The sequence below is a fragment of the Halyomorpha halys genome, unplaced genomic scaffold, assembly GCF_000696795.3.
Source record: "Halyomorpha halys isolate HHAL.00 unplaced genomic scaffold, Hhal_1.1 Scaffold1649.1, whole genome shotgun sequence".
In the NCBI taxonomy this organism is placed as follows: domain Eukaryota; kingdom Metazoa; phylum Arthropoda; class Insecta; order Hemiptera; family Pentatomidae; genus Halyomorpha; species Halyomorpha halys.
In genome coordinates this window covers 14,400-25,230 of record NW_027110978.1, presented here as the reverse complement: position 1 = coordinate 25,230, position 10,831 = coordinate 14,400, and the positions used below count along the sequence as shown (strand labels likewise).

The following is a 10,831-nucleotide window of genomic DNA, read 5'->3' as shown; positions in this document are numbered from 1 at the left end:
ATTTCAATTTGGTTTTTATATTATATTTAATTACTTATTTTATTTATTATAATCGTATTCCCCAAGTTTGTGACAGATTGTAATATTATCAATATGTTTTAATTAATATAGTAGATACAGGATTAATTTTTAATTTTAACTTTTAAAAAATAAGATTTTCTCTTATAGATCTTTGAACCAATAGAAGAAAAACGCTAGCCACAATGATGGTTTTATATGTGACGTCATTTAGACATAAACAAACGACATTGATTAAGTGATTCACACTTTTTTAGCTGTTTTTAAATTATTAGGTTTTATACAAGTACAAATTTGCCTAGAATCGATTAAATTAATAGTCTTTTGAATTAATATAACCTCTAATGAACTTGCAATTTGTATCTTGCATTATACTTACATCGAAGTTATCTTCACAAAAATATAATCTATCATTTAGATCCGATGATAATTTTGGATCCCTTTTAATGGTTTTGATGTTTGTAGTTTTGACACTTGATTAAACAACTTTTGTGGAGTCTTTATAGTTGTATTTTTGGAATTAGCTCCTGCGCAAGAATTATAAGGAATATGACCAATAATATATAATTTCTAAAATAATAAAGAAAACAAAAAAAAAAATTCAATTAAAATAACACTAGTACTGAGTAGATACACCTAGCGTATGTTTATGTCGAAAAGATGTCATGGCGGCTTATCTCTATTTTTTGCGGGAAAAAAAAAATTAAATGAACTTTGGACTGCATCTGGACAAATGACTAACCTGGAATCCTCGCACCAGACTGATAAGACAGGAAACTTCACGTCGATTTCGACTTTTACAGCACTTACTGGACAAACGGTCTAAACTTCCAATTCATTACGAAAGACTGATCAATATGACTGTAATAAGGCCAATCTGGAGCTTTGGGGCTCCACTAAACCTTGGAATTCCTCTCGTATCCAATCATTGCAATCCAAAATCCTTCGTAAAATCCTCATTGCTCCTTACTTCGTCACAAATAAAATCAAACTTAAAGACCTTAATGTTCCATATGTAACCGATCTAACCCGAACCAGATATCACTCCTTCCATTAGAAACTCCCTAACCCCCCAAACCCACTAGTTTCTAACCTTGCTTCCTCTACCATTCCTGACAATCCTCCGAGGCGCCTGAAAGAAGATGGCCACGAGATCTGCTAAAGTAACACGTCATTAGAGTGCTACCAATCGGTAGTTTCTCTACACGCCTGTAACACTCCAATTTAACTGAGATCAAATTTACTAAATGTATAGTTGTAAATAGCAATAAATAAATAATAAAAAAAAATTAAATGCATAGTTTGAGATTAAATAGTGTTTTAATTTATAAAAAAAAAATATCATTATCAAATAAGCAATTTCCATACAAACTATAAAATACCGTACTACCACTTTTTCCTCTCTCAACCATATATCCGAAACGTTATAGATGAGTGGAGTGTATATGTATAGAATAAAACTGTGTATTACTATTTAGTAATATATTATATTATTATAGGGCATAATGTGGTTCAATTTTTTTTTCTTAATCATATTGATTAGTGGCTTTCATAATTAAACACCACAAAACAATTATCTCTGAGAATAAGTGACTATGTCCACCATGACTGAAGAAATATGAGAAACACCTACATCATTCTAATTTTAAGATGTTTGGATAGGATTCTCGAAAAATGTAGGTTAATGGCGGAATAGTAAAAGCAGTTTCAGGATTCGTCCTTAATTACCTCTTGAAATACTTTTTTCTCTTCTAAATATAAGTCTTTGTAACTATTTATGAGTTATGGTATATAGCAAAGCTTAAATGTTTAATTTTCTAATTTTTTTCTTTTATGTAATATATTCCACTGAACTGTAATTTACAATTTGATGCAACATTGTTGAAGATTGCGTTGCTCTGAAATAAACAGATGAATTGCTTCTTGTAGTTAGAGGAGGATAAACAACGCACTCCAAGTTATTTTTTCAATCAATGTTCTGTGACACTGCATTGGAGGCGCCTATTGATAACAAACCAGCTGATAAGAATGGCGACCGTGACGTAGAATTAATGGAAATTTAGCGAGTAATACATACCAATATATATATATATATTTTTCTTGATCGTCAATCAGATATATTTTTGAGAATCTTGAGATTCAGTGAGGAATAAGCAACAATATTTTGGATCGTTTAGGGATTTTAATTGTTCTAATAGACATACTCTACATTTAAAAAAATTCTGAACTAATTTAAACACAGTATTATATATATAATAAAATAAATCTGTATTATTAATACTTAAAGGGTCAGATGTATGTCACTTTGTAAGGGAGTATTGTTCTGTGACTAGACCAACGGTTGTACAAGGAGGTAATTAAAGTAGAATCATTTGCATATTGAGTTTATGTCCATTTAAAACTACTAATCAAGATAATCAAGTTTCGAAAAAAATATATTCACCGCATGTTTCTTACAGTAGAAGTCATTATGCATTCGTTTTTCTCAATAAGACTCTAGACAACATGATGGCTTCAATTAATTTCTGTAAAAAATAATATAATAAAAAATGTTATTTTGTTCTGATCGTTTTGAAAATAAAGACTAAATGGATCAGCCTACATCCTTCTGATCCTAGGTAAGAATAAAAAAAAAACATGGAATTTATACTAAAACAACAAATGTTTATAAATCTTTTTATAATAACAACAAATGATCACAGTAATTAATATATTAAAAACAACTATAATTATGTTATTTAAATAATAATTATTATTATTTTTTAATAGTATTTTATTAATGAAACATTTACTAATTACAATATTTGAATGTAACTAATTCAGAATAGTTATTTTTAATTCGACATAAAATAATAATAAAACTATTTTAGCCCTCTCATACGTCTCCATTATTTATAATTTGATTATATTATGGCACACTCGTAACACCACATAACATAGAGGTTAAAAATTTAATTAATATAAAATTTTTTAAAGAAATAATTAATACCAAATTGAAAAAACAAATAAATTGCTATGGCCTAATTTTTGTTTATTTTAACGACATTATAAATGTCTTCTTCTTGTGTAATTCAATGACTTTCAATGTATGAAGTTTATGATAAGCAATTCTTAGTTCAATTATTAACAATTTGACATCAATCCAATTTAGAATTGCATAATATTTATTATTTTTTTCAAAATATTTAATTACATATTAAATTTATTAAGATAATAAAGGATTGATAAATGGTAATTATTAGCTAGGGCCATACATACTAATTAAATTATTAGCGATTTTGCTATATATTAATACCAATTTTAATTGTCACTAAAAATGTTAATCAATAAAGTAATTTTATTTTGCTGGTTACGTATTAATGATATTGTAATAAAATAATTGTGATTCATCGTAGATTTTGCACCAAAATTTGAACGTTAAGAACTGCTTAATTAATAAATTTGTCGTAGTCACAGCAACATTAAATGAAATTAAAATTTTAATTAAAAATCGATAAAATTGATAGAGGATCGTGAGAAACCCATATTTTTTAACATAAAGCTGTATATTAATGAAAAAAATTATAGTAGTTTTATTTTCGATTGATATTATAGTAGTTTCGGCCTGTTCGATTGACCATCTTCTAACACTTTCCTCTTCACTCTAGTCATATTATATAAATCAACTTTCATTTATACAACTCTTGGAATTATTTGTTACAATTTTATAATTTTTTTTCTCAGCTGTGAATATATCATTTTTTTAAATACATATTATATATTATTTAATATTATACACAAGATTTACTCTAGAAAAACAATTGGTGGATCAATCCCCATTTAACGAATTATACAACTGTTGATCAATAAGCACTGAAGGCTAGTAATTAGTATATATATTTTTTTTTCCCCGCCCTTTTTTTATTATTTCATCTAATTATAATAATAAAGGCTTAGTGAACCCGAAGGTTCTATGCCGATTACACCAATCGTTCTCTACATACATCTGCCCAGTGACGCCTCTCCAAACCCAAATCCACTAAAGCAGTCTTAACGCAATCCTCCCATCTACGTTTCTGTCTATCCCTCGGGCGTTGACCAGTCGGTTCAATGTTTATTAATATTTATGGATCCGTTCGTTATTCCACCTTAATTGTAAAATATCAAATTACAAGGCGATATACAAAAACGTTTCTATATAACACAGAGGTTTATATGATTGTTAAAATTATATCTTTGATGCGCGGTCATAAAGGCTTAAGTCATTTTTTGAACATTTGGAGATTATGTCGTATTATAGCACCATATCAGAGCTACCGGTTGGTAATAAGGTCTTTATGCTTCAGATAGACTAACTAATATATTGTTTTATAAAAATAACAATTACAAAAATATCAATAATTAGGTTTTACATAATGTTTTGAATGTTGTTTTTGCTCTCCTGAAAAATTAATATTTTTGACTTAAGCCCTTATGACCGCGCATCAAAGATATAAACTAAGAGATTTTTCGTCGAAATGAGATCTAACAGGTTATTTCCTCAATAATTTTTATTGATACTAAATAATTATATTATTTAGTAAAATTAACTATTAATATGTTATTGATACTAAATAATTAAAAATAAATCCTAACAAACAACCACTATAAAATTGTTTATAATACATATAATTTTTAATACTTAGTTCATTTTATTTAGTTGGATTCTTAATTTAACTTTAGATTACGATTATTAGTATAAGGCAATATTGGAAGAAGATAGTTGACCGTATGAAGTAGATTGTAAGAAGATAGTCCGGGTGGATATCAATAAAGCTATCAAAATAGTAAAAGAAAACTATTGTTAACCAACGTTTCGTTAGGGATAATAATAACCGTAGTTATCATCTTTGTTTCAATCTGACAGCCCTTACGAAGCCCTGAAAAGTGGGGCGAAACATTAGTTAACAATAAATAGTTTGCTTTTACAATTTTGCTACCTTTATTGACCTCCACCCAGACTGCCTTCCTAAACTATAAGGTTGTATTTTTTTATTATCTTGTTCAATAATGGCAGTTTTGTAATTATTTATTATTAGGTTACTTAACTTTCTAAATCTATAGAAAGGTCCTCTTAAATGGACGAAATTTTCACAGACAATAAAATATAAACATATATATCAGATATCCCCGAAACCCATAAAACCGTTTTCTAATGATTATAAAACAGATATAGAATGCACAATCAACTACTCTTTAAAGTAGAAATGTATTATTTTATATATTAAAAAAATACGAAAAAAATTAATACAGTCACGCAAATTTTATATATATATTAAATGCGATAGCTTACCCCCCAAAATGTGGCCAATTCTTCATATTCGAGTTGATATTGTAGGAGTTAGTCAGCATGCTTGTGAATATCCCGGAGGAAGGTTACAATCAGTCGAAGACTATCGTACGCACTGCTAAATAGATCGAACGATACTGATAGCTAAGACAGTTCGGATAGGACCCTTATATAAGTTCTCGGTGAGTCTGACCAGCTGCCGATCACACGCGATCCTAATGAGTCATCGGGTTGTGGCAAGGCGGGGGCTACACGAGAGGACGCGATGGTCTGCGATCAGCTGCATTCTTGAAGGAAGATAAGATAAAGGAAGGAATGTCGTCGTAATGTTATCACTGTTTGGAACCATGAATGGCGCCTAGAAAAGATGAATGGGGTCAGTACTACTGAGAAAATTGGGAATGAATTGATCCGATAACAGTTGAACACTGTTATGACAGAAGCTTCACTATCGTAACATTACTGCCAGTTATCATGCTAAGCCAAATGCGACATTACTATTATGACAGTAAATGTTGCTTGATAGTAACTACTACACAGTTTGACTATTACATTGGATGTGACAGTTCCTGTCATGTCTGTAAAATGACACTACATAAACTGGCAATTACAGGACAGTATCTTCATTGACGCTATATACACAATCAACCATCACATTGGAACAAGTTAACATTATGGCCACGACGGTGACTATCATACAGTTTACACCATTGTAGTGGCTAACTAACCCTATAACTTTAAATATGTTAAAGTTCAAACATATTCAAACTTGTTGAAGTTTGAAAATTTTTTTGAATAAAAATTTGTCATAGCACTAATACATTAATTTAAAAATAAATTTATTTATAATCTTAATTTTTTTTTGAGACTGGTAATTTTTTAAAAATAAATAATTCAAATTTTATCCATTATAGTCTCAAAACCTTTTATTTCTCTCGTTTATATCTTTAAAACTACCAACAACACCATGAAAGCTAATAGAACCTAATTTGAAGTAAAGTAAATTTGTTAAAATATGAGCTCTAGTAGAACCATTTACGTTCAATAGTTCCCGAGATATAGCTTTATAAATTGCAACATTTCATGAAATATTTACTGAAAAATCAGTAGTTAGTAAATTTAATTTGAGGAATCTGTATATTAGGAACCATTCGACGCACAGATGTCTATTAGCACTCAAATTTAGTTAGTTTAATAAGCTGTAAAATAATAGATTATGGCGTTTATCTTCTTAGGGGTACTAGTTTTTATGATATTCGCATATGATAGTAATTTTAGTATGAACTTTTGTCCGAACAACTAGAAATAAATTTATTTTAGCAAATATCATAAATACTACTACTCATACGATGATAAGTGTCATAAACTACTTTATAGCACGTTAATGTTCCTGACATATATTTTTCATAAATCAAAATTTTTATGAGCAACTAAAAATCAACATTCTAGAAATTTATTTTGTCAAATATTATAAAAACTACTATTTCTACAAACATAACCATTATAGACTACTTTTTAGTACATTTAACTAACTTTGTTTGAGCTAATAGACATATGTACGCCTAATGGATTCCTGACATATATTTTTCATAAAACAAAACTTTGATGAACAAATATAAATCAAACTTTTATGAACTTATTTTGTCAAATATTGTAGAAACTACTATTCCTACAAAGATAACCATTATAGACTACTTTATAGTAATCAATTCAAATAACTTTAAGTTGAGTACTAATACACATATGTACGTCTAATAATTGCTGAGATATAATTTTCCCAAAATCAATTAAAAATCCCTAATTTTTCATTACATTTTTTATGTAACAAAACTGTATCTCGGGAACCATTAAATGTGAACAACTCTATTATTTTGGTTCATATTTTAGTAAGTTTACTCTATTTTAAATTATGTTCCATTATGCTTTCTAATATGTTTGGTAGTTTTAATGACATGGCGCTCCAAATAAAAAATTGTTTCTTTTAACGTTTTGAAATAGCCGCCATTTATTCCCCCCTACCTATACTTGGCAGAATCATCAATTTTGACTAGCAATTATATGCAGTTTCCATTAAAGCGATAAAAAATTGGGTTGAAACTGACTTTCTTCATCCCGGCTCTTGTACTAACGAATTAGGACTTATTTTTATTATTTAAGCCTTATTATTTAAAATTAATATAAGACATTACCTTAATCAACAAAGACTATGGAGTGAGTCAGTCAGGTTTCCATGTAAGTTATCTGTTGTGTGCGACTTATATATCAGATGAACATTTTATAAAATTCATAATACTAAAATGAATGAATTATATAAATTGTTATAATAATTTAAAATTATTTCATGAAAAGAAAATTGAAGAAAGATATTTCTAGGATTTATAAAAAAATTTAAGTAGCTAAAGTCTATCATAGGTGCTAGAGAGAAAAATGCTTTATTCTTTCATGCTGCTCCCTGATCGGACATATATAAATTACATATTGCAACATGATATAATAAAGTAGAAAGAAAACTTTTTTTTTTCTCACAGTTTCCTTTACAATCAATTCTACACACTAAATACAAATATTTCAATTTATTCCTCTTTTTCTTTCCCTTTCTTGTCCCTTCTATTTCACAATTTTTGTTTCATTTTATCAACAAATTCACTCTCCCGAATTCCCTCTCTCAGATCCTCCCCAGTGACCCGCTAAACAAATTCACCATTAGACAGCGATGTGAAATCAAACCAAAGAAATACTAGTCATAGTAGTAGATTAGTAATTACAGTAAAAAAAATAAATATATACATTTTACCAAAACAAAGTTAATACATAGATTTATAGGAAAATATAATAAAAAAATTGATATAGTAAAACAAAGAGCAATTCTTCGCACCTGAAACTTGATATCGATACTGGAGTAGGAAAATACATCAAAACCATTGGCAGATCACTCATTTCTTCTTTTTTCACTTTCTCTGTATTGTTATAATTAACCTGATTTTCTAAGTAATTGTATTAATCCATATGTTATGATTTATTTAAATATATTTAAAGCATATGTGGTTTTAAAATATTAATGTATGGATATTATACCATATGTTTTACAAAATTAATTATGTGTATAGCTTTTATTGTACGCATAGAGGAAGAAATATAATATAACTGGAGGGAGTAAGTTTCCGGGAAAAGTGAAGCCAAAATGGCCTTATGATGAACAGAGGAGTAGGGGCCAATCACCGGCTGCCTTATAGTTATGTTTAGATTACAATGGCGGCCATTTACACTAAACTCAACGTAAACCTGAGCCCCGGAGGCGTGCCCAACACTCCACCTTTTGGCTTCAATTTTGTTTTGAAGGAGAGCAGATTGTAGCCCCTCCCTCCATCATCGGTTGTATATCTGAGGGCGAGGCTTTTATAATTTGTACTATTGATAATAACTGTGAATGAAATTAAATTTTGATACAAAGTCTAGAGGCCCTAGAAAAGTTTTAGCTTTTTGGAAAAAAAGAAAATTCTTATGTGTCACGGTCGCCATGTGATACAAATCTCCTTGTTAAGGATTTTAGGTTTCTACGAACAATAAAGATTATTTACTTAACCCTAAAATAATGTTATGAATGAATTCTAACTACACAGGAAAAACGGTATGAAACAGATCAGTACGAGGGCCCGTTAGGAAAAAAATTCAGTTATTTCCCTCCAATTTTTTATTACTTTAATGAAAACTATGTATTATTACTAGTCAAAACTGATGAGTCTGCCAAGTATAGGTAGGAGGAATACACAATGATGACTATTTCAAAAGGTTAAAAAATAATTAATTTTTCATTCGTAGCTCTATATCTTTAAGACTACCAACAGCACTAGAAATCCTAAAAGAACATTATTTAATGAAGAGTAAATTTGTTAAAACATGAACCCTAATAGAACTATTATTTATGTTCAATAGTTCTCGAGATATAGGTTTTTAAAGAGCAACATTTTATAACAAAATAACGAAAAGTCAGTATTAAGTGAATTCATTTTTGGGGGGGGGGCGTAGGGAGGACGTGGGGGGATTTCTATATTTTAGACATTATTAGACGTACAGATATCTATTGCTACTCAAATTAAAGCTAGTTTAATGTACTCTAAGGTAGTCTAAGAAGTTTACCTTCGTAGGGGTAGTAGTTTTATGATATTCGACAAAATAAATTCATAAAATGTTGATTTCTATTTGTTTGGTCAAATACTCCTTCGAAAATAAACGTCATTAACTACTTTATAGCACGTAAAACTAGATTTAATTTGAGTTCTAATAGACATTTGTACGTCTCATGGTTTCTGAGATATAGATATATTTCATAATGAATTCACTAACAATTGATTTTTCAGTAAATATTTCATGATTATGCTCTTTAAAAAGCTCTATCTCGGGCACTATTGAATGTAAATAGCTCTATTAGAGCTCATGTTTTAGCAAATTTACTCTACTTTAAATGATGTCCTCTTAGGTTTTCTAGTGTTGTTAGTAGTTGTTAAGATATAGAGGTCCAAATGAAAAAAAATTTTTTTAACGTTTTGAAACAGCTACCATTTTCTATTCCCCTATCTATACTTGGCAAACTCATCAATGTTGACAATTAACTATATATAATTTTCATTAAAGTAATAAAAAATTGGGGTGAAATAACCACCTTCTCTCATAGGGCTCTTGTACTGTTAAGTTAGGTTATCTTGATTGAGTTCGACTGTTTTGATTTAATTTTCATATTGGGTAATTGGTCATGGAGTTTATTTGCAATATATGAAAACTTAATTGACTTATTCCTAATATTGTTTTAAAATTAAAACATTCATAAAAATGTTACAGTTAAACCTAATGAAGTTTTTAATTTATATATTTTTAAGTTTTTTTTTTATCTAAATACAGTCCATTTAAAATCTAATTTTATACCAGAAGACATCTCCTAAAGGGTGGAATCGAACCGAAGCCGTCTCCGATTCGGGAATACTAAGGTAGAAGCCCCAATATTTCTTTTTATACTACGTGGACCTTCGTTGAAAAGATAAGAGGAATGATAACATTAATCACAGTTCTTAGCTTTATCAGAGAAACAACTGAGAGTTTTTTATTAATACTCTGTAGCCTTGTTCCAAGACGAGTTCTGGCTACCTTCAAACTGGAGGGCGCCCCTTCCTCCGATATACAACCAGAGGGAGGGGAAGTAGCATACTCTACTCTCCTTTTAAGCAAAAATGACGCTAAGAGATGGGGATGAGGCCACGCCCCTTGAAGGCAACTTTATGTTGGATTTCGAACATTAAAAAAGCAAAAACAGTAAATATTATGTTTTAAATATTTATGCATTCAACAAATGAGATTTAATTGTATAGTATCAACAACAAAACGTGAGCACGCTTTGAGTAACTCTTAATTTAAAAAAAAAAAATCTTATGGCTGCCACATCTGGGATACAGGGTGCGGCAGCAATTTTCAACAGTCAATACTCAAACGGACCATGTACAGCAAAAGATTAAA

The 10,831-nt window shown here is 29.4% G+C and overlaps 1 protein-coding gene across 11 annotated transcripts in view; it reads right to left on the bottom strand.

Moving 5' to 3' along the window:
- The window catches only part of LOC106690296 (serine/threonine-protein kinase OSR1), a 50,537-nt gene extending 42,204 nt beyond the window's left edge, over positions 1-8,333 (bottom strand). For 6 of the 11 annotated variants that reach the window (XR_001344571.2, XM_014435681.3, XM_014435683.3 and 3 more), the window contains exon 1: positions 398-447. Coding sequence is in view for 9 of the 11 variants with exons in the window: in XM_014435681.3 (XP_014291167.1) it covers positions 398-432 (35 nt within the window). In the remaining 2 variants the exon portion in view is untranslated. Of the gene's footprint in view, positions 1-397; positions 448-2,461; positions 2,544-5,329; positions 5,477-8,201 lie in introns of those variants that run through there. The other 5 variants (XM_014435682.3, XM_014435688.3, XM_014435692.3 and 2 more) reach the window with 3 other exon arrangements.
- Between the last annotated feature and the right edge of the window lie 2,498 nt (positions 8,334-10,831).